We start from the raw sequence: 24,365 nt of genomic DNA, 5'->3' as shown, positions 1-24,365 counted from the left end.
AAACAGAAAACATAGTACTTGCAAGCAAAATAATAGTCTGTTCTAGTCTGTATTTGTAAACTGAGATTAACCAGCTTAAATTGATGGAGTCTCCCACTGACTTATATTAAATTGACTCAACTTGGCTTAATTTGTTGAGATATTAGTCCAGTTTTTCAGAGCTTATCTAGTTGAAAGTGACATGTTGAGTTTGCCTCTGATACTTAATGCTGTCATTACAGGTTAGTTACAAGCACATCAGACTTTTTTTTACTGTAGTCTCACATAATATAAATCTGATGGAGTTCAACCCAATTACATGCCATACGTGTGTCTTTTGCAACATTTCTTTGACATACTTTCACTGATCACATAGTTACTTCTTTCTAACTCCTGTCTAAGAGAGATCTTCAGGTGACAGATTATAGCAAGGTAGAAAATAGGTATCTTCAAATCGACATCTTCAGATACATATTTTGTAAACTTTACTGATTCCTCAGTAGTTGAAACTTTCAATGCCTTATTTTGCTATTTTATATGAGCGGTGGGAAGGAATGCATAGGATTTGGTAGTAAGGCACTTGATCTAGCCACTCTAATTTAGCCATACAGAAAAGTGATAGGAATTGTCTGGTACATTTAGTATAGTGCCTCCTTTTCCAGATGCTGCTTTAATTTCTGCAGTTTGCAATGGCTGTTGCCAACTTGTGACTTGAAATCAGTCATGGCATTGTTGGACAGTTGACTCTGGAACAACCTGGATTTTCTTTTCTTGCAGTTCAATACTGCATTCTCATTGCATGCATACAAAGGGGCTTGCTTCTTCTCTTTCTATCAGCATAAATATATCAATATAGTTGGTGGTAATGCAGAATGATAGTGGGACTGAAACAGTAAAGTATTGTACTCTCAGAATTGTTTGTACAGCCAACATTTAGTTACTGGAAAGAAGCAGATCGTGCATTAGTAACTCTAATCTGTTACTTAACCAGTGGTACCTGCAGACTGCAAATTTATCTCTGCAGTATTAAATGAAAATTACTTTGTCTTTGGGCATCAGGAATTACCGCTAGGTAAAAACAGGATAAGCAAAAGTGTTGCAAGGAAATGGCGTTGCTGGCTATCATTTTTGGTAGGAGAATACAAAGGCTTTTCTACCATGCTACCATGAACTGACTGAATACTGCTTATTAATTTTTCAGGACAGCTGAAGTTTGCAGAAATCATGGTTGATGGTAGTGAAGACCTTGGTTAGATTGACACACATCTTCCATAGGTATCTCTTTTTTCTTTTTTTTTTTTCTCTTATTTGTTTTTAGTTTCTAAAAGACATAAACAGCACCCAAAAGTGACCAAAAGACAAAGTGTCTTTCTAGAAATTTTTTTGGCAATCTAACTGGCAATTCTGACCATTTTAGGGGTTTTTTTCTAGCAGCTGAAAGGCTTCACTATAGCTGTCACAGCTTCAGTAGTCAACTTCCTGTTATCTAGTGCTTTTTCAGGTACAAATTAATAAGAATCTTATTTCATGGTTTTGTAGCTTTTTTTTTTTTTTTAATGTGAATTCAGTCAACAATACAGATTTTTTCTGTAAAGCCCAGGGAGGTTGTGAATGCTCCATCCCTGGCAGTGTCAGGTTGGACGATCCTTTGGTGATATGGTTGAGTGTGAGGTGTCCCTGCCCATGGCAGGGGGATTGGAGCTTGATGATCTTAAGGTCCTTTCCAACCCTGACTATTCTATGATTAAGTCCTATAGTGGTTCTTCAAAAATATTAGGTGAATAAGCAATGTGTTGAATTTTCACTGGGTGTAACTTAGTAGTTTTAAAAAATAAGCCTGTTGAGCTATTCTGGCAAACAAGTGTGGAATAACTCAGGACGTTTTTTCTTTTGTGAACAACAGTTAACTGTGGGTGGTTGGCATATAGGTTTAGCCAATTTTTAAAAACCTCAGAGAGAGGGACTATTGACTTTTTCACAGACAGTCTGGTCTGTTACTTCCACAGTCTTTACCACAGGACATCTTAATGTCTAGTGTTTATCTTGTTGGCTAAAAATGAACCTCTTTACTCCCTATGCCATCCCTGCATCTTTAAAATGTTGAGAAAGTGTCTATGAACATTATAGTGGTTTTGTTGTTGTTGTGTGACTTTAAGGGATTCATGAAGATATGGCAACATTTAAATGCAGATGAATGCCACTTAATCAGTTCAAATTTAAAACACAATCATTGGGCTTATAGTAGCAACAAGCTCTTTTTATCTTCTAACTGCTGTACAAACTAAGCTCTACAATTAAAGCATTATTTACAGTGTGTTAGATCAATTCAAACTTCATTCCAGTGTCATAATTTACTAAATGTGTAAATACTAGTGATCCTAATTACAGAGTTAAAAAATGAAATAAAATTTCTACTTTGGTACTAGTTAGCAAGGTGAGAAATATTTGTACTTCAACCCTCCCTGGGTTGAAAGGGAAAATCTGATGCCAGGTTTTGAAGTTCTTTTGGTGCCATAAGATACAGATAGTTGCAGACTGAAATCCTTTACCATCATCCTTAATAATGTGAACAGACAGGTGTTCATCCATTCACAGATTAGTTTACTGATGTATTAACACAGTGGTATAGCTAAAGTATTTTAGATACTTTGTTAATTAATCAAGTTACAAAGTTTTACTTTATAACTTGAACTAAATTCCCTTTTAGCTTTAGTATACTTGGATATAAGGGATAGTAACATTAATATAAAGATGTCATTAGTATTGTTCATTTATTTTTATATTATGTTTGTCTGAAAAGGTGTGCCAGGTAGCTTTTATCAATTTTGCCTTCACTCCCCCACACTGGGGGACAAGAAAAGTCCCACAGCCTTACAAATTGGTGGGTTTTAATGACTTGCTGATGGTCAATATTAAGTATTTCCTTAAGATAAACTGCTAGTAAAGCATAGTAAAACATGCACAAACTAAGTGGGTTTAAGGCAAGCTTTTTCTTTCAGTAAATCCACAATCTTTAATCAAGGTGAAAAATTGCCAATTTGAATATAAGTCTACCCTACCTGAGGCCTGAGACCATTCAGCAGTGCCTGCCTGGAATACATTGCTAATTTATTGCGATTATCTGGGTGCTTGAAAAGGGGGTCTGTTTTTAGTAATAGAATTCATGTACACTGTTAAACATTAGAAAGCTGTATATTCATGAGAAAGTCGAAGGGGAAAACTGAAGCATGTGAAGGTACCAACCTCATGAAGTTTAACCATGCCAAGTGCAACGTCCTACACCTGGGTCAGAGCAATCCCAGGCACAGCTACAGGCTGGGCAGGGAAGAGATTCAAAGCAGCCCTGTGGAGAAGGACTTGGAGGTGCTGGTCATTGAGAAAATGAGCATGAGCCAGCAGGGTGCGCTTGCAGCCCAGAAGGCCAACCGTATCCTGGGCTGCATCAGGAGTGTGACCAGCAGGTCAAAGGAGGTGATCCTGCCCCTCTACTCTGCTCTTGTGAGACCTCACTTGGAGTATTGTGTGCAGTTCTGGTGTCCTCAACATAAAAAGGACATGGATCTGTTGGAACAGGTCCAGAGGAGGGCCACGAGGATGATCAGGGGACTGGAGCACCTCCCATATGAAGATTGGCTGAGAAAGTTGGGGCTGTTCAGCCTGGAGAAGAGAAAGCTGCGTGGAGACCTCATAGCAGCCTTCCAGTATCTGAAGGGGGCCTATAGGGATGCTGGGGATGGACTCTTCATTAGGGACTGTAGTGATAGGACAAGGGGTAATGGGTTAAAACTTAAACGGGGAAGTTTAGATTGGATATAAGGAAATTCTTTCCTGTAAGGGTGGTGAGGCACTGGAATGGGTTGCCCAGGGAGGTTGTGAATGCTCCATCCCTGGCAGTGTTCAAGGCCAGGTTGGACAAGGCCTTGGGTGATATGGTTTAGAGCGAGGTGTCCCTGCCCATGGCAGGGGGGTTGGAACTTGATGATCTTAAGGTCTTTTCCAACCCTAACTATTCTATGATTCTATGATCCCTGGCAGTGTTCAGAGCCAGGTTGGACGAGGCCTTGGGTGGCATGGTTTAGTGTGAGGTGTCCCTGCCCATGGCAGGGGGGGTTGGAACTTGATGATCTTAAGGTCCTTTCCAACCCTAACTATTCTATGATTCTAAGGTAGCTGAGTGTATTTGCAAAGTATCAGTGTTGTCACAAACAGTGGATACTTTGCAGAGCACACCGGGTTCCTTGCTTTTAGTAGTTATACTTTGCCACTGGAAATATTCTGGGTATGAGGGTTTCATTTAACTAAGGGACCATTCAGACTAAATAAATACCTAGCGTTTAAAGTAGTTTTGTGAGCATCTTGTCAACTGTTTTCTATCTAGGCAAGATCTTAACAGTAAAACTTCATAAGACAGTTTTTTGTATGTTTTACTTGAGCTCCTCTTTTTAACCATATTTTTATGTACATTGCATGACGTACTGCACACTGGGGGAGTTGAATTTACCTTTACTTAAAAAAAGAGGAAAAAACAAAAGTAAGAAAGTCAGAAATATGGTGATCAGCTGGGTATGAGACTATGAGAATCACTAGCAAGCCTGCTGCTGAAATGAGATGAGACGGGAAGGAAGTTGGCTCTGTGTTGTCAAGAGGGACCATCCTTCAGTTAAATCTTTTTTTTGTGCCTGCTGAATCATGGGGAACTTAAAGATGACTATTGCCTTCAGTGTTTGCAAATACAAGCCGAAACTTAAGGCAAGTCAAACTGGTGTCAAATAAGTGATTATTTTGAATAAGAAAACTTGAACTTGTGATTTGTTGACTTTGCCTGTAGTGAGAACTCGGTATCAGTGTTGTGTTCACACTTGTGTATGAAATTGAGTCTGGGCAGCAGATTCGGCATATTCAGGTACATACAGTTTAAAAGGTAGAGGATCAAGGTTTTAATTTGCATGTAACTTGACAGGTGTGGTTGAAGATTGTATGTTCAGTGGGTTTGGCAGGTTGGTTTTGAAGTAGTGACTAGCACTACGTAAATAATTTGTTACAAAAATATTAAACCTTTTCACCCTCCCTTCTTTTTCATAGGTAATGTACAAACGAATCCTGCAGCAAGCAGGTTTTATACAGTTTGCACAACTTCAGTTCCTTGAAGCAAAAGAGCTCTTCAGGTAATTGTGTGACAAGAAATTTATTTATCTTCTTTAAATAAGGAGTTAATGTTCTTAGTTTTAAAAATTTAGTTGCTTGAATGTTTTATGATGCAGTTATGAGTTGATTTATGGGATAAAATGGATTTTTTGGGTGTAAGAACAGAGTAACACTGAGTTAGTTTTGTAACTGAAGAGTTAACGCAACTTATATTTGGGGGGGTATACTAATATACATTAGCAAAGTTTTTTTACTTTATGCCTGTGAAGTTCAAGACCTTATTATTGAGCCTCTGCTGTGATTTACAGCATGAACATTGATTGGTTCTTTTTGGGTTTTTTTTTTTTCCCCCTTAGTAAAAGAAATCTAACGAAGTTGTTATTTAAATATTAGCTGCAATTTAAATATTATTGACACAGTTAACACTTTTTTTTTTTTTTTTTTGAGGATGCTGATACTGAATTTAATACTTGTTCTGCTAGGCCTTTTCTAGAAGACAGATAGTTTGCTCTTGAAGTGTGTATTAACCTTCATGATTTAAATGTTTCAGCAGTCACTTGTTTACAGATTGACCTTGGTTCTCCACTTTCATTCAAAAAATGCTGCTCAATTATCTTTATTTTACCTGACAATTTCGTTTTTGCTAGCTGAGCCCCATTCTGTGATGGGGTGCTGTTCAGAGTTAGTGTAATCCATGCTGACCACATGAAATAACTCTCCTTGTTATCTGCTGAAATTCATTTTTAGTCAGTTTAGTCTATGGAATAGGATTAAGGCTAGACTATTTGCTGTACATTTTAAGTGCATACAATATAGGAAAAAGGTTGTCCTTGGGTTTACGGAAATGTATCAAGGAAATTAAAGGTTTGAGAAATGTTACTATTGATGAGGCACTTTGCCATTTTGCCTCCTGCTTACCAGGATAATGGGAGACACTGGGCCTGAATGGGCAGTGTACACTGAGTGAAGATTGGGGAATGACAGGAAGTGCATGAGCAGCATTTATTGGCCATCTGGTTTTGGCCACAACTACTTTCTGTATCACCTTTTAATTTTTGGCAGTATGGAGCCACTTGCAGTCTTCCTCCTCTTTGTAATCTTCCAAACACTAGACTGAATCGCAGATGTGTTGTGTGTCTGAACTACAAGCTGAACATAGTTAGGAATCCTTTACAGCATTACCATAAAGCCTTTCCATATGGATTTCCAATGCACTTTTGTTAATTTTTCTCAGTGTGGCCAGCTTTGGTAAAATAGCTTGGCAAGGTTGTACTGGCTATAATGCGTCTTCTATTGTAGGTGGCCAAACTAATTTTGCTCTGCAGCTGTCTTGACTATGGCTAACAAACTTTTTTCCCTATCACTTTATTCTACCCTGATTGGCAATAATTCCCTGTTGGGTTTTAATCTGGGGTCTTGCTGGTAGCAGCTGAGGATCTTTTAAAAGTAATGAAAGGGGGAAATGTATCCTGCATGGAGCTCCAGCACTTTGTAGAAGAAGCCAAGATAAGTTATGCAGCCTCCATCCAACTAGCAGTCCATCTGACAAATGACTTTCAAGGAACAGGACTGTGAGAGCTTCTCTATAGAAAGAAACATGCTTCACAAGAAAACATTCTGTCTAGGCATGAATTTTGAAGCTGAGTCAGCATTCCTTTCATCTAATAGCTGCAACTCCAAAACAGAGCAACTGTTCATGAATTGCTGAAGTCTTCTAGGGGGGAGAAAGCAAATATAAGTTTTCTGTGCTTTTCTTCTGGCCAGCCGTACATAAACTATTCAAAGTATTTTGGCGACTTTGACAAACTCCTCATGGAATCCAAGTTTCCTGATATTCAGCCCTGGTGAATGCGCCCAGTTCAAGTAATATCTGGTTATGCCATGATACACACTCTAACGATCTTGTTTGTTCTTGACTTACTGATGCTCAGACAAAAAAACAGGAAAGATAATGGCAGTCTGTGCAAACGCTTCTGCTCATCTGCTGGCATATTTCTAGCATTTCTTCATCTGTCTCCATGGTCAGATTCTCTATCACAAGCTTAGGCCATCTCCAAATACTAGACATCATAGCCAGTAAGGGAATTATTGTTTATACTTGAATTTCTGTGATTTATCACAATTCCTTGCTTCTGCATTAATTTTGAGTAGCCTGTTGATGTTCAGTGAAGAATCTTGGAGGGAGGTAAAAAATCATCTTTCTTTAGGGTTGATTTTTCTACTGTAATATCTCTCATTAGTATATTTTATCTGGTGGTCCTCAGGCCTTAAACTTTCACAAGTAGTTGAACTAGCCGAAGCTGTAGTTAGATTACTGTAACGAGTTCATATCAAAAGCCCAAATGTTCTTTGAACCATCAGGTCATGCCACTAACAGAACTTGCTACTTCTTGGTTATTCTTCCTCCTAAAACAAAAAAAAAGTCCTCATCTGCTTTTGCGTTCCATCATAAGTAGACATGAACACTTTACTCTTGGTTAGAGGGTGGCCTTCCTAGAGTAGGGGTGGTTTTTAGGCAGTAGTTCTGTGTAGGAATCAGAAAAGCTTACTATTTAAACCTCTTCTCACAGGAAAGCTTCCCACGTTCAGAACTTCTCTGTTGTGGTCCTCTATGGACTATGTTGCTGTCCCCATGCTTTGCAGTCCTTAGGTGCTGGAACAGGGTACTTGCTGCTTTAAAACTTGCTCTTGCTGTCTTCCAGAATTTAATTCTCTTGGCATAGATTTTTGTAGCCAAAGAACAGTATTTATTTACTTTTTAAAAAGTTGTAAGTAAGTGTTGCCATCGCAGTGCTTCCTACTAGTTGATATTTCCTGGGTGGTTTTGAAAGTGTGTCTCTGGCAAGAAGTGAACAACTCTGGACATGTACCACTTCTTTAGTTAGTTTACAACAGCAGGGAAAGTATGAGTCTGCATGTGAAGATCTTTCACGCTTTATTGCCTGCAGAAATCTGCTGCTTCATCTGCTTCCATGGTTATAATTTGGGTGGTTTTTTTGAATTCTTTCCAATTAAGGTTGTGAAGGGAAAATCATTTTGAGGTTGTTGATCACAGGATAGATTAGAACTATTTTTTTAAAGTTATATTTGCAACAAGATAATAACTAACCAGAAAACTGTCAGCTCATTTTGATTTTTTTTCACAACAATATCTCCTGCATTTCAGGAATGCTCATCTTTAAAAATGAATTCTGAATAATGACTGTGACAGTGAAATAAAATACAAATCCTGATTTCTTGCTGTTCTTCTAAAGCAAGGCCTGGCAAGAGGAGTCAGTCTAGCTGTGAAAACTGGGCAGTTTTGCCATGTGTGGAAAAATCTTCTTATTTTACTCTTCTGTCACAGCATGCATTCTTCAAATGCTTGCGAAATTTCTTTTATCTAGGCTGAAAGAAAAATGTTTCATGTGGTATATCTGTTACAGTTTTCTCCTGAGTAAAGTATATATTCCCTTCACATCTGAAGTGGAAAAGCCACTCTATAGTATTTGACATAAATGGACGCCCAAGACCTATGCCTGTACAGTAGGCTACTACTTACTGGTTAGGTGGATGCATAATAAGTACCAATGGTTCATTTTCAGAACCTCCTTAAGAAGTGAGACAGAAGAATTTGGTACACTTCAGGGTTGGGGAAAAGGTTTTCATCATGCAAAAAGGTGTTCTGAAAGCTTTACTTTTCTATGGGAAGCTGCTGTTCTCTACAGAATTACACCTGCACAATCTTTGTGGCTTCCCTGAAAGAGTTCACTCTGCATTTTTTTTTTTTCTTGCGTCCATCAGAAGACTAGGTCCCATCGTATATGGATGAAGTCTAGGACAGTCCTAGGAACTGCACTAAGGCTGTTCAGCTGATTTTTGTATATGCCACAGAGCAGATGTGGGATGCCAAAATCAAAACACTGGCCCATCTCCTAATTCTTAGAGCTTTCAATGTCTGGTGGAGGAGAAACAATAATAAACAAGTTTGTATAGGAATAGAAAAAAAAAATCCAAATTTATTCTGAATATATTTTCTCCAGCATAAAAGGCACTAACTTTAGAAACTGACAACCTGTTAGTGTCCTGACTCTAAGCATATGTGAGCACATATTCCCAGTATGTTATTTTTTTGTGCCTATGTATACTTTTTCTTTCTTTTTGCTTCATCTAGTTTGACACTGTAATTGCAGAAGCGGCCAGCTTGATGTCCGGGAGCTGATCTCTCTCTACCCCTTCCTGTTGCCTACTTCCTCTTCATTTATACGGTCTCATCCCCCTCTGCATGAGTATGCGGACCTAAACCAGCTGACACAAGGGGACCAGGAGAAGATGACAAAATGCAAACGGTTCCTCATGAGTTATTTGAATGAAGTCCGCAGCACTGAGGTGGCAAATGGCTACAAGGAAGATATTGACACAGCTTTACTCAAGCTATATGCAGAGGCAAATCATGAAAGCCTGCTGGATCTGCTAGTTTCAGAGAACTTTTGTCTTTTAACAGATAGTGCTGCCTGGCTGGAAAAACACAAAAAGTGAGTGGATTTTTTTGAGTATTGCACCTTTGACACCAGAGGGAATATCGTCTTAAATGCAGTTGGCTTCTAGAGCAGTTGTGTTCAGATCCTTGTAATTTTTGTGCTTTCAGGTTCAAAAGATCAACTTGGTCTGACTTACCAGTATTTAAAATGCTGGTGAAAAGGTATAAATTGACAGTGTGAGGTAAAGGAAATGCATTCTGTCTTATGCTGGTAAATGCAAAGTTTACCCTAAAAGTTTCTATGTCCAACCCAAACATAAAGGACTCTTACAAATTTGGGGGGGGGGGAAATATTTGTTTGCCCTTGTGATGATATAAGAGTTGAATTGCTGTGGTAGTGGTACTCAGAACGAAATGATGCCTTAAAGCATGCATTACCTTAGGTGGAAGCTGCTAACCAGCTAGCAGCTTTAAAATTGTAGTTGCTTATTCAGAGGAGGAGATCTTTTCAATTGCATGCTTTCTCTGCTCCCACTGCTTCACCAAAAGGAAGTTGCTTAAGATCACTGCACATGACTTCAAATTGGAAATGCCAGCAGGTGGAGAATTGACTGTCATTAAGCAGGAAAGACTATATAGTAAATGTGTGAAATACAAACTCCAGTCATACATAGTTTCTCTGTCTTAAATTAAAGTTTCTTTAATCTTTTTGAACTGTGGTGCAGTAGTAGCAACTGCAGTGGTGAGGCAAAGTCTTTAATTGTGGTTAGATTTAGGGTAGTTTCATTTATTTCAGATGTTTTGTTAAATTCTCTTAGTACCTTTGGTTTGCTTGGCAAACGTCTGGAAATGTAAAGGGTAGAACATTGTTCCATGAGAACAGCTGTTACAGATCTTCCAGCTGTTTGTTTTTTTTACAGTACATAAAACCTCTCTGTAATGGCACTGTACAAAGCTCTTCCTTGCCTTACTTGATTTCATGCTGCAGTAAAGAAACATTGTTTCTGTTGATAAAACTGTTTTAAGTAAAAGCATCATAAAAATCTGATTTAATGACACCTTATTAATTATTGGAGGACTATTTATTATTTGGAACTGTGTGCTAAATCTGTATATAAAATTCACAGAATGCATGGAAGCCAGCTCTAATTTGATACATTTTTTTTAAGTTGGAACTATAATCTAGAAAATGCCTTAGAGGCAGGAGAAGACACTGCCACATTTCCAGGACAGAACTTCTTTCCTTTGATTCTGAAGAGCCCTCAGACACTTGCTGCAGTGTAGACATGGCTGTGTGTATGTCACTGCAAGCAATTATTTGTTGTATTCTGTGCTACTCAAGCCATAATGAAGTTGGTTGGAAAGATCTAGTGCTTTTAATAACATTTCTTTTCTTTATATGCAGGTATTTTGCACTTGGTCTCCTGTATCACTACAATGGTCAGGATGCTACAGCACTTCAGGTTAGAATAAAGCTTTTAGTGTCATCTGTAAAACATTCCAAAATGCCAGTTTACCTCTGAGATGATAAAAATCTGAGGTGCTAATTTATCTGTTTGAAAGGTAGTGATGTGTATATATGAGAAATTTATGCTAAGACTTCCTTGAATAATCTAGTATGCTAGATGTGAAAAATGTGAAGATCTTAATGAAGATGACAGCTATTTAGACGCTTGTATGCTTTTGTTAAAGAAAAACTGTGCATACCACAACAAATGTCTGTACTCTTAGAAGTCTGACAGAAGCGCTAAAATAATCAAAAGATCATGTAAAAAGGTGTTTGAGGGACTTGAGCAACATATCCTGTGCTGATTAGTCTGTATGCACACAGAAAGCAGTATTGTAATCACATGGCAAACACTGGCAGCAGAGTTTCCTTATTTGATGATGGACAGTGAACACATTCTGAAAGACCTGTGGGTTTCAGGAGGGTTATTAATCCTTTTCAGGACACCCCCTTCTGGTGTCGCTGAGACTAGCAGTGGTCTGTAAGCTACAAACTAAACATTTTTGTTATTCCTGTATGGAAAACTCCATCCAGAAAAATGTATGTATTCTTGATCAATAAATAGTGTGAATGTCTCGGACCATATCCAATGCCTTAAGTAGTTTGCCTTACTGTGTGGCTTTTTGAGTACCTTAATCACAGTAACACTGTCAAATGCATTCAAGTCAGTTATGTAAATAGTAATTTCCTGAGCAGAAAACTAGTAAGGATCTTCATGATGTGCAAGATATTTTTCTTTGTTTCAAGGAACAAGGTTTATTGCTGAACTGGTCCACTAGACGTGGCACCTTTTAATTCCAATTACAATGTATATAAAAGCAGTCTCACAGGGTAAAGTTCTTGAGTCAAAATGAAAGGAGAGCACAGTATCAGGTTTTCTTCCAAATTGTTTGTGTCATTTTCTTTTAATCTTTCACGCATAGAATGCATGAGAAGCATACCACCGGGGAAAATAACTTTTACCAAAAGATTTTTTTTGTGGTTAGCGTACCTCCCCGAAGTATTTGGTCAGTCATTTAGAATGAGAACGTACATGATACAGGGTCCGAATTAGTTGAATATGGCAGGTTCAAAAGAAGTATGTGATGGTTTAAATTTAGTGACCAGTGAGAACCCTTACAATGGATGTTCGTAGGAGCTCTAATTCCACAGGTACCAGTAGATAATACTAAGTCTTGTAGTAGCTTACTTAAATTTTGAGTTGGAAGAACTTGTACATGTTTTAATCACTTTAATCTGTGTGTGTTTTTATTGCAGTTATGGGTGAAAATAGTTGATGGAGACATTGAAGACTCTACACGTTCAGATCTCTATGAATATATAGTAGACTTCCTTACGTTCTGCTCAGACCAAGATCTAGTGTGGAAATACTTTGAATGGGTTTTACAGAAAAATGAAGAGGTTTGTAATTAGTGCGCTTCTCACAGAATATCAGTATTTCTCTGCAGTGCTGTTTGGGTGTTCAGTAACATTGTTCCATCTTGATAGCTATTTGGACCATTTTTGTAGACTATTTAATGCCAGCTAAATAGTGATCAACAGAAGAAAACTTCCAGGTTTTTCAGTTCTTTTAAGTCCTTCTCTTAACAATTGCTAGTGATAATTGCCTTTTTTTCTTGAAAATGAAGTTTGGGTGATTTTGTACAATGACAGTTACAGCATGCCTCTACTATGCTTTTGTGAGGCCTCACTTGGTGTATTGTGTGCAGTTCTGGTGTCCTCAACATAAAAAGGACATGGAACTGTTGGAACAAGTCCAGAGGAGGGCCACGAGGATGATCAGGGGACTGGAACACCTCCCATATGAAGAGAGGCTGAGAAAGTTGGGGCTGTTCAGCCTGGAGAAGAGAAGGCTGCGTGGAGACCTCACAACAGCCTTCCAGTATCTGAAAGGGGCCTACAAGGTTGCTGGGGAAGGGACTTCATTAGCGACTGTAGTCGTAGAACAAGGAGTAATGGGTTAAAACTTAAACAGGGGAAGTTTAGATTGGATATAAGGAGGAAGTTCTTTACTGCAAGGGTGGTGAGGCACTGGAATAGGTTGCCCAGGGAGGTTGTGAATGCTCCATCCCTAGTGGTGTTCAAGGCCAGTTTGGACAGAGCCTTGGGTGACATGGTTTAGTGTGAGGTGTCCCTACCCATGGCAGGGGGGTTGGAACCTGATGATCTTAAGGTCCTTTCCAACCCTAACTATTCTATGATTTTATGTTTTCATTTTTTTTTCATATGAGGCAAAATAATTTTCAGATCTTAAAAAAAGGTTGGGGGTGTGGGGAAAGAAAATCACTTAATAGGTTAACTGTTGCTGCTGTGTTTTGTGGTTTTTTTTTTTTTGTTTGTTGTTTTTTTTAAGGATTCCAGGGACAGGTCATGTCTCTGTACACTGGGATGTGGAATAAATAGCCTTCATTTAACATGAATGAGACCTCATTGCTACAAGAGTTAATTTAATCCACCAGAATTACAAACGTTACTTTGTAGCATCATTAGTGTGGTGTGCTGTCAAATGGGATGTCTGTTGCTGTATCAACCTGTGCAGCTGGAGCTTGTCACAACCTGATTTGTTTTAATTTAAAACTCAGTTATTACATGCAATGACAAGTTTCTGAACTTTTGGTCATAATAGAAGGCTCTTGCTCTGTGTATATCATCACATTTAATAAGGCTGTAAGCATTCTGGTGTCTGACTTGCACTTTCTTGCTGCAGAGGCCAAAGTCTCTCGTTCTGCTGTTACGCAGATCTGTTCAGTACTTCTTGTGCCCAACACAAGGTTTATAGGCTGGATAATGTATAGACTATGAATTGGGGTAGTGGAGATAGGAGTGAGTAAGATCGTGATAAGCTCCTATTAATGTAATCTTGGTGGTATTGTGTTGGGTAGAGGTTTGTGGTGTTTATCGTCCTGAATAATGTGCTAAACAATCTGTTAGTGGGACTAAATAAGTATCTTAAAAAAATGTAATAAAGTGGTTGCTACTAAATGCAATTCTTTCTAGGTTGGTGTACAGATTTTCACTAAAAGGCCTTTGGAAGAACAGGAGAAAAACAACATTAATCCAGATGATATCATCAGTTGCCTTAACAAATATCCTAAAGCACGTGTTAAATACCTAGAGTATCTGGTATTGGAAAGGAAAATAGAGGTGAGTACTACAAGAATACTTAAAGTAGGCATAAGATTCAGAATGCATACTGAACAATTCTGATAAAAAGCCATAGTCTAGAAGAAATAAGCATAATTTAAGGGTTTGGGGATGTACTCAGAGTAGGGTAGGATTGGCTTTAAGATTAAAGTAGATGAGAAGCAGATATGTGCATTATTTTTAACTTTCATCTCTTGTGATAGCAATACAGTTGCTTACTTCTCCTCAGAGGTTTGGATTTGGATTTTATTTTTTAATATCTGATTATTGCATACTTTTTCATCAATGAGGCTCAAACCTCCATCTGGTAAGACCATGGAAAAATGGTTGAGCAACTGCTACCTATTGCATTATGGCAGCAATACACTAAACTTGCTAATTCAGTCGTTTACTACTAGGTATGTTTTATTCTGTCCTTCTGGAAAAGTTTGAGCAATTAGTGATAGAATTAAACCATGCACCTCTCATTGTAGAATTCCAAACCGCTCTAGATTTTGAATGTCAAAAGATGGGTTAACAAGTCATAAGTGACAGTGTATTCTACCATACAGAAGCAGCCAAACATTTTGGTGCTTGCCTATGGGACATTTTAAACACTGGGGAAGTCACTGCAAATAAAGCAAGGAAATTAACATTAAAAGAACTCAGCAGAACTGATGACCAGTTCACTAATTTACATTTTTTAAATACACATGCTACATCAATGGTTCCCATCTGTTGCTAATGCAAATATGTTAAGGTTTGTGACATGGTGGAGGAATGTACTAGTTTCGCATGTCATGAATATTTTTAATCAAACTTTTTGAGTCAAACAAACAGTTCCTTGTGGAATATTTTTAATAAAAATATTTTATAATTAAATTTGCCTGCTAGTAAAGGCTGGGTTTTAAATTGATATGGTCTTTAGAAAGTCCCTAGTTTTATTATGAATGCTTTAGTGAGAATGTGTTGAACAGTCAAACCATAACTTGTTTTGATGAATATTGGGAAGTGAATAACACAAAAAGCGCTGTACCTTCAGAGTGCTTGTCTGCCTCTGCTGGCTTTCTCAGTTAGTATAGCAGAAATTGAAAAGGGCAAAGAGCATACCTGAATATGAGGAAGAATTAATTAGATCAAAGTTACTAATTTTACAAGGGAAACGAAAGGAGAAGACACAGTGAAGGTCATACTTGTATTCAGAGAAGAGAGATCTGCTTTACTGTATTTACTTTGATTAAGTGAACTTTTGAAAGGAAATAATTTTGGGACAAGAAAAGCTACTTATAGAGCTTGTTTCTTGAAAGTGAAGGCGGGGGGGTAGGGATAAGATTTTATACCTACATTTTGAAAATAGCTGTATTAGTGGAATAGAGAATCCCATCTATAGGTACAGTATATCTTGTGAAGCTGGGCTGAGTAAGTTGTCTATCTGCATGAACAAAAGACTTTGAGTAACTAATTTAAAATATTTTTTCTATATAATTATGTAAATATTCATCGCTGTTACTGGTGGAGAGAAGGGATTGTCTTTTTAAACTAAGCTAACAAGTTCTTTTCATCTGTAGAAGGAAAAGTACCATACTCATCTAGCTGTCTTGTACTTGGAGGCAATACTTCAGCTAAAATCTGTGACCACAGATAATTGTACAGAAGCAACTGAACTGCTGCTTAAACTACGCAATCTTCTTCAGAAATCTGATCTTTATAGAATTCACTTTATTTTGGGTAAGGTGCATGTTGTCTATTCTATTGTAGATGCTCTGTGTCAGTTCTAGCAGGAAACAAAATTAAGTCCTCATAAAGATAGAAAACTAAAAGATCTGGGATATCTAGGTGTACTGGGTTGATAGGCTTACCAGCTCTATTTCTAACAGACACAAGCTAATTCAGAAACTGTATCTGTTAGTGTTGTGTTTGGTCTCCCACAGTTCATGAGGTATAACGATAAGTTTATCACTGCACCACAGAATACCATAACTAGCTAGAAAACATATCTTCATACAATTTTCTTAATTTATAGTCAGTTTCTTTTCCATGATGAGCATGGAACTTGTGACAGTGTTTTGCAAATGGAGGACTTATCAATTTAGTCAAGCAGCCTGTCTCGGTGAACTGAAGCAAAGCTTTGATGAATCTGATTACCAAGGAATTGTTTGTTGTCCATAACCCGCTCTTACCCCAGAAGGTGGGGTTCATGCCAAACAAAAACATGAGCATCTTCTCGAGTCAAAAGTGCAACATATGTTTTACTGTTGGTATAAGGCCAGAAACAATTGGGCTATTTTTTTTCCTTGGCCAGTGCTTTTAATGCCTAATTTTTAAGGTTTCATCTGCTGCAATAGTGGATGAAAGAGAAATGACTTATTATTGTACTGAAAGATCTCAAATGTTCCTCAAAAATTTCATGGAAAAATCCAGTGGATGTGGAAATAAAAATAACTGAGTAACAACTGAAATAATTTACCAATGTGTAATGTCCCCTTGCCTTTCCAGTCAGCAAAACGTTGTGACAGATAATGTACCAGTATAACAGCATCATTGAAACTCTTGCTCTTTTTCATCTTTTAATTTTTAACCCGATTTTTAAGGGCAAGAGTTACAACATGGATTATACTCTTGAAATCCATGTAGTCCAAAACACAGGATTTCTTACATGACAATTCTTATCTTACATGAAGGTGAGATCAGTGAACACTACTTTGTTCCTTCTTGATAAGCAAAATATTTTGGGGAGAAAAACATTTTATTTCCATACTTTTTATAGAGGCCTATGCCAAATCTTTATCACCTTTATTGTAAGTAGAGGATTTTCTAGTTTATCTTGAAATGCCAGATGAACTTGCCATTCCCCCAGCCCGTTGCTGACATTTCACCTTTGAACTGTCAGACTGGATTAAGGGTTTGTTGTGTGCTTTCTTAAAGCAAGGTACTATTTGACCTTTGTCTTCTGTGAACTTCAAACTATTTTGTTATTTTCTATAATGTATAAAGCAGAGATTAAAAAGTTTGGGGCTTCATCTTAGTTTATCATACATGGTAGCAGTGTGTGCAGAAATGTGCAAGACTGACATGCTAGAATTTAAAAGATATGGGTGGCATTGGTTTTACAACTGTTACTTAGTAATCTCTTTTTCCCATATTTTTGTGTTGCTCTTTTGTGTGGGATGTTTCTGTACATCTAAACATTCTTGTGCTTATAAAAATCTATTCTCTTTATAGCTGCCAGCACCCCTGCAAAAATAGCAGGAGTTTTGTCTGTGGGCTTGTTTGCATTGACTGTGAGAGGGAGTAGTTTTCTACTCCACTGAATAAAATATTGCCTTGTTTCTCATTTAACAGACAAAATCCAGGGCACAGACCTTCATATGGAAAGTGCAATTTTATATGGAAAACTAGAAGAACATGAGAAGGCTTTGCATATCCTTGTCCACGAGTTAAAGGACTACCATGCTGCTGAAGAATACTGTATATGGAACTCTGAGAACAGAGACATGCAGTACAGACGGAGGCTTTTCCATATGTTGCTGTCAGTGTATCTAAATCCAGGCAGTTCGGATTGTGCACTATTCATGGCTGCTGTGGACCTCTTGAATAACCATGCTGCTGAATTTGATGCAAGTCTAGTTTTGCAAGTGGTGCCTGACAGCTGGTCAGTGCAGCTCCTCTCCCCGTTCTTGGCTGGAGCAGTGAGGCAAAGCATTCATACAAAAAGAATGACTCAGGCTGCACTTGGATTAGCACAAGCTGAAAACTTAATCTACAAATATGAGAAGGTAGGTTGCTTAGAAGCTTTATAGTTAAGTCCTTTGATATGTGATAATGTCAAAAGAAGTTTGAAGAATTTGAGGTGGTGGTTGGTCTATTCTCCCAAGTAAGAAGTGGCAGTACAAGAGGTAATGGCCTCAAGCTGCACCAGGGGAGGTTTAGATTGGATATTAGGAAAAAAGTCTTCATCGAGATGGTGATCAGGTGTTAGAACAGGCTGCCTAGGGAAATGGTGACATCGCTACCCCTGTTAGCATTTAGAAAACATGAAGATGAGGTCCTCAGTTACATGGTTTAGTAGAGGACTTGGCAGTCCTGGGGTAATGATTGGACTTGATCTTAAAGGTCTTTTCCAACCTAGATGATTCTGCGATTCTATGAATTAGGCCAAAGCTGTCTTCGTGTCCTTGGCAAATATACTTACTGCATTTATTAACTTTTTTTACCATGACTGCTACATTCAGATTTAATTTTATGCTTTCTCTGTAAAACAAAATGGAAGGTGGGGCCTTGCAATAGGAAGAGCTTTGGTGAACTTTTGGGCTGAATGAAAGTGAATCTGGGATTTATCGATTAACAAGTTCTTGCAGAAACTTTAACAAATGTGAGTTAGCATTTTTTCACTAGGATTGAGACCTGTAAGAACTTACAACAAAGTTTACTCAGCTACTTGTTCGTAGCTTTTGTTAGTGAGGAATTCACTTATTAAACTTTCTTCTGTTCCTAGCTAGAACTGTGTTGTTTAAAGCTCCCAGCAGATTCTTAAATCCGTTTAGTTTTAACAATGGTATACCCAGCAGAATCTGTCTCAAAAGTGAATCAGTGCTGAGTATGTGTGGAGCTGTCCTGTGACCATGTTTAGGAAGCTGCCTCAGGTTTGCAGTTGCATTAAATATGAGGGCTTTTCTTTATTAAACAGAGAAGAAAAATAAGGGGAAAATAAAAAAAAAGGCAGTACATAAGAGGAAGCATGAAAATGAAATATGAATGTGGAAACTGAATTCAAGTTAAATAGTTCAAGCTGTTTTTTCCTACTGTCTTTATCATTGACCATGCTTGACCATTTGGTAGAGATGAAATTACATACGTTTATAATTTCCCTTCCTTTCTTGTTAGACTCATGTTTGGATGTTTTTTTCCCTCTTTTTAGGTTAAACAAAGAGGAACTCCAATTCTTCTTTCGGACAAAAACGTCTGTCAGGTGTGCCAAAATACTTTCTGCGAGCCTGTCTTTGTAAGATACCCAAATGGTGGTATGGTGCACACACACTGTGCCGCAAACAGACATCTGAATTCAAACATGATCCATCACTCTTCCAGCTCCAGCAATCAGACTTGAAATATGTTCTGGTCCCAGTGGTTCCCAGGACTTACACCCCATTGAAAGTGGGTTGGAAAAAAGAACAAAGTGCAGCTACTTTAAGTATAAATCAAGATGAACACTGAGTCTTTGGGTTAATGGGAAAACTTCCAGTAAATATGAAATATCACCAGTTATCTTTTTAATTTCTAATGAATGTAGATAGAAGAAAATTCGCTACCAGAAATCGAGAGGTGCATATGTAGGCTCTTCTGTGTATAGTAATAAACAGTTAAAGGAAATGAGCCTTCTCTTCACAATAATGGTGAATGTTACGGAGACAAGGCAAACAGTTATTTTAAGAAATGTCACTTTGCACTGAACGTGGTGTCGATAAGTTTGTAGAGGTGGAGATGGCATCTTGGATGGGATTCTTGGAACATTATGTGACAGGACTGGCATCATGCAGCTTACTATCAAGACAAAAATGTGCATTGGTTATAACATTCGCTGCAGCATGTCCTCTTTTGGGCTGGATTCTCTTCCCTACGATCACATTATAAACTTTATTTTTGCTCTACAAATCGTTGACTTTTGATGCACTTTTCAGTACTTCCCCTCTCCTCTGCTATATAGGGTTTAAATGTAAGTAAGCACTGGTCCATTAGGTTTCTACTCCTACAGTTACTGTAAAAAAAAAAGCTTAAGTGGAAACTAATAGCCTCAGTCACACAGCTGTGCTTGGAAGATAAAAAGAGGTCAGATTATCTGGTCAGATTGTAGTCACTTTTATATGGGGGAAGAGACCTTAACTTTAATATTGATTTATTTATTAATATGCAAATATGCTGTACATACAGTTGAATAAATTGATCTTATATCATTCTAGAGTTTCTTTTGAGGCTACAGATGTGCCTGATAGATAAGTGTACAGGTTATGTGCTAAATGTTGGCTATAACATAACTTAGGCAGATGGGAACTCCACAAGAACAGGTTTTTATAACTTGTGGATGACTTTTTGCAATCAGAATAATGGAAAGAAAGTATAATTGGGAAGAAATCTACAAAGGTGTATTACAGAGGTATTGGATTTGTTAAATTCTGCAAAACATCCTGAAAACAGAAGCTTTTCAAATAACAACAAAACCACTTTAACTTCCCTGATAAGTATTGACATTGCTATTTAACCATTTTAAAGCAATCAGTTTAAAAGAAGCAGCTTCCCACAAGAGAGGTTAAAAATGGTGACTTTAAATAAAAGTAATTCAAAGTCAAAGCATTTATTTTAATCCTGCAAAGCTCTAATAAATACCAAGGTTACTGACTAGCATGCAGTTGACTTCGTACAGTTGCTCCCTGTTTCAGCTTTCCAAATCAGAGTGGAGACTTTCCGCAAAATGAGGTATCTTCTAGATGCAGTTTTGGAAGAGGTCTCCTGTTACAGAAAGGTTGGCTTATGAAAGAGCTTTGTAAGCATAGTGCTGCCTCCAGGAAGAGGCAGGCAGACTGCATCCGGGGCAGGGGGGGAAATATCCACTTCCCTGATGAAGCAAAAGACCTTTGGATTGTTCTATTTACTGAGTTGGAAATTGGAAAAGTGTAGTTGTTGTGTTGGGTTTTAAAAAATTGCATAAAATCCAAGTAAGGAGTATTAGTGCTTTCTACTAAGACGTGTAAGAAATGTTTAGTGAAATGCACCTTCAAAAAAGACAAATTCTTCTGTGGCACTTGTATGAGCAAATTCTTCTATATCTTGTATTCATGGCTTTCAAACGTTGTGTGTACAGTGGGCAATGACAACGGACAAATTTGTAGTCCCCTGTCCTCAAAATCCTGATAGAGAGGAAGTGTTTTTACAAAGATGTGATAAGCCTTTTGTGTGCAATAGCGTGCAGTAGAAATGCTTTCTTTTGCTGCATGCATCCTTAGTCTGCTCTTCTCCTGTCTGATAAGGAGGTACTAAGCCAAAGACCACTCTTCATGATTAAGACTAATTCTACCCACTAGGTAGTGATGAACTTAGCCTTGTCAACTAGTATTGCAATGGAACAGAGATCATACCATTCGAGGCCACATCGTAACATTGTAATTGTTGTTGCATGCAAAGGTATGTCTGTAAAAGATTGGACAGTTTTTTATTAATATTCAACACTTTTCAGATTTGTACTTTGACTAAAATCCTGCAGTAACAATAATTGTACATACAAAACATACAGAAATCACAGTAATGCAAGGTAGCATACTTGCAATCATAGATGACCGAAAGGGTGATAAATATTACAGTTGGAGGATTTAATTCTTTTAGCCCACCAGAAATGTGGACTGGAAAAAACATTGACATTTGATGCATGCACTGTTACCCATTTCTTTGTTAGATTTCGTACTAGAACTCATTTGGATGAATTAATACGGAAGTCCTATGGTAACAAAAAGATAAAGTCCACATATGAGCCTGAGGCAGAGCAAATTGCTCAGCAGGATAGTGGTAGATGGAAGATGCTCTTTCAAGTGTGCATACAGCACTTGAGCAATTGGGATGATACTCGACCAGAAGAAATACCAACCTTCATCAGAGTGGCACATGGTATGCTGTACTTCATCACCAGGAAATTTATGAAAGGTCTGCCTTCAAATTTCCTTAGGTAGGACAATTACAACATGCCTTTTGGGTAGGAGAACCTCACATTGAAGAGCCTGAGTTCATTCCTCCTTTTATTTAGGCACTGTCAGTTTGCTGGCTCTTGTTGTATGTACCTGAAGTCCTGGGACAGCATTGCTACTGTGGTAAGTTCTTTGTATGGCTGCAGCAGCAAGGAGCGAATGAGTGGTAATCCAGTTATTAATTGCTGAGTGTATACATAGAGGAGGAGAGTCAGGAAAGAGGAACCTTTCTTTCATTGCCCTTCTAGTTTGAAAATTAAATGGGTTCTGGAAGTTCCAACATGATGCAATCTTTTTCTCTCAATTTAGGAAATGTGGTGTCTTAAACCTGCCTTTAGAGAGAGGAGAATCTTACAGACTATTTCTTCTTATTTAGCTCTTGCTAAATTATTTGTGTTTGTAATTCATCTCTCACATATATTTTTTTTTCTCCCCATAAGAGGCTCCTCTAACTTCAAAAGTGTGAAAAACAAAACAGTAGTGCAGATTGTTTTTTGTTTTAATGTGACAGTGTCTGTGATTCAGGACATGATGAATGAGGTTAGTCTCACACAGATGCTTTTGCAGCTATTAAGGAATGTTTGCTTAACATGTAACCTCTAATTACAGAACTACTGCAGCTCTGACTTTTTTAGCAGTCTCCGTTACAGTTGCTGCTACATACAAAAAGCACTTGTTAAATCCTTTTTATATCTCCACACTTCCTTACATAAAAATTACCTGTACTTTGTATAGGTCATCGTTTGCAGTTTTCCCACTCTCTAAATCAAATAAAGAAAGTTTCTAATGAGAAAAAGTTGCCCAGAATGCTCAAAATGTGGAGAAAATAAGCAATTGGGTTTTGTTGCATAGAGAGCACCACAGTAGCCTCTGAACTGACTTCTTCAGGTAGCCCTTACCATGGTGGCTCAGGTCTGCACTGGAGTCTGGGTTACGATAACCTCTCTCTTGATTCCCTCTGCTTCCAGTTTCCAAAAACTTCCCAACCTTTGTTACCTACTAAATGTCAGTCTTTGAGCACGTAAGTGACATGGGTTTAAATCTTCTGGGTAGACCCCGAGTGCATCTGTCTTCAATAAAATGTTGCTTTATTGCATCAACTACATGAAACCCTACTGATGTCAACTGTGGAAAGGTGGTGGTAAGGATGGAGTATACATATGTTTCTTCAGACCTTCATTATGTGTTTGAACACACAAGCATTATTCTGACTGCTGAATCTTTATAACAATGCCTGTACTTTGCAGGACTCTTACCCTGAATGACATTAAAAAAAAATACTTTATTTTATACTGTTGTATCAAGAAGTAACCTTTTATTCTGTTGTCCTTCCCCATTTGCTATAGTCTCTATTCAGCTCTAAGCGTTTTATTAACATCCTGCTGTTTATAATAGGCAGCAGTGAACGCATTTCCATTGTGAGCTCTTTTCCTCTTGCCTGTATTTACTAATTAATTTTTCTCTTGCTGTAAAACACTTTGGGCTTATGCTTTGTGAACAGTGATAATTAAACGTGCTGCTACTTTTAAAGGGAAAAGAAGTTTATGACATTCTGTAATGTCTGATTGATTACAAAACTGAAGTTCCCCTGCAGTAAATTTGTTCAGATGGAAATTTTTACCGTTAATGCTTTCTGACTTGATGGTTATGTTGGTGAACATATGCAGCAGTATATGAAATGTACAAATGTATAAATATGTTGATTTTTAATAAAAAAATCTTTTAATTATGTTTCTGTCATTCATTCCTAGGTGTATAAACCCTGGGATGTGCATGGCCAAGTGAGGGAGAAAGATTCTTCATTGGTAATTAGAGGATTCCTTTGAGTGACTGACAGAGGTGGTCAGATGGAAAGGCTGAATTAAGCAAGTGCAGGATGTTAATGCAGATAAACAGGTGTGCTTAAGAACTAAGGAATTTTACTTTGGGGAAGAAGTCTTGCTTTGTTTCACCTCTTCCTTGACCGAGTCTGTGGTTTTACAGATTTACAGCGGCTGTGTTACAGATTTGAAAGGTCTTGATCTGCCTCTTTTACAGCTGAAGCAATCCCCTCTGTGATTAAAGCAGACAGTTACATGAGAGGTCTAATTAGTGATGGATGCGTGGACATCCTGGAGCAATGAGAACAGACATACTAAAACATTTTGAGGGGAAGACTGCAAAACAAGGCTGGTACTTGAAAGAAATAAAAGCATCATAAGCATTAACAATGCTGTGGTCATCTGGATACCGAAGGCAGGTTATGCACTGTGTACCTTGGGAGCTGGCAGGATAAAAATCCAACAGAATGGGAGCTATAGTGAAGAGCTCTTGTTTGAAGTTCTGGTCTATGTTCACTTGGCAAGGTTTCTACAAGCCTACCAGGTCAAGTTTGTTTCTTTGGCCGAAGAAAAGGCTGTAGGCACATTTGGGGGTTCTCAGG

The 24,365-nt window shown here is 38.0% G+C and overlaps 1 protein-coding gene across 1 annotated transcript in view; it reads left to right on the top strand.

Annotated features, from left to right (window-relative positions):
- Positions 1-23,672, top strand: part of TGFBRAP1 (transforming growth factor beta receptor associated protein 1) — a 37,349-nt gene extending 13,677 nt beyond the window's left edge. Inside the window, exons 5-12 of the mRNA XM_061377620.1 lie at positions 5,062-5,144; positions 9,297-9,638; positions 10,989-11,046; positions 12,348-12,491; positions 14,088-14,234; positions 15,782-15,941; positions 17,556-17,989; positions 19,132-23,672. Coding sequence (XP_061233604.1) covers positions 5,062-5,144; positions 9,297-9,638; positions 10,989-11,046; positions 12,348-12,491; positions 14,088-14,234; positions 15,782-15,941; positions 17,556-17,989; positions 19,132-19,320 — 1,557 coding nt within the window. The 3' untranslated portion in view covers positions 19,321-23,672. The remainder of the gene's footprint in view (positions 1-5,061; positions 5,145-9,296; positions 9,639-10,988; positions 11,047-12,347; positions 12,492-14,087; positions 14,235-15,781; positions 15,942-17,555; positions 17,990-19,131) is intronic.
- Positions 23,673-24,365: the final 693 nt, after the last annotated feature.

The sequence above is a fragment of the Neopsephotus bourkii genome, unplaced genomic scaffold, assembly GCF_033783945.1.
Source record: "Neopsephotus bourkii isolate Nb327-2 ecotype Australia unplaced genomic scaffold, CSIRO-AGI_Nbou_v1 NB_1760, whole genome shotgun sequence".
NCBI classification, from domain to species: Eukaryota; Metazoa; Chordata; class Aves; order Psittaciformes; family Psittacidae; genus Neopsephotus; species Neopsephotus bourkii.
Note: the sequence above shows the minus strand (reverse complement) of the source record. Positions and strands in the feature narration are given on the sequence as shown.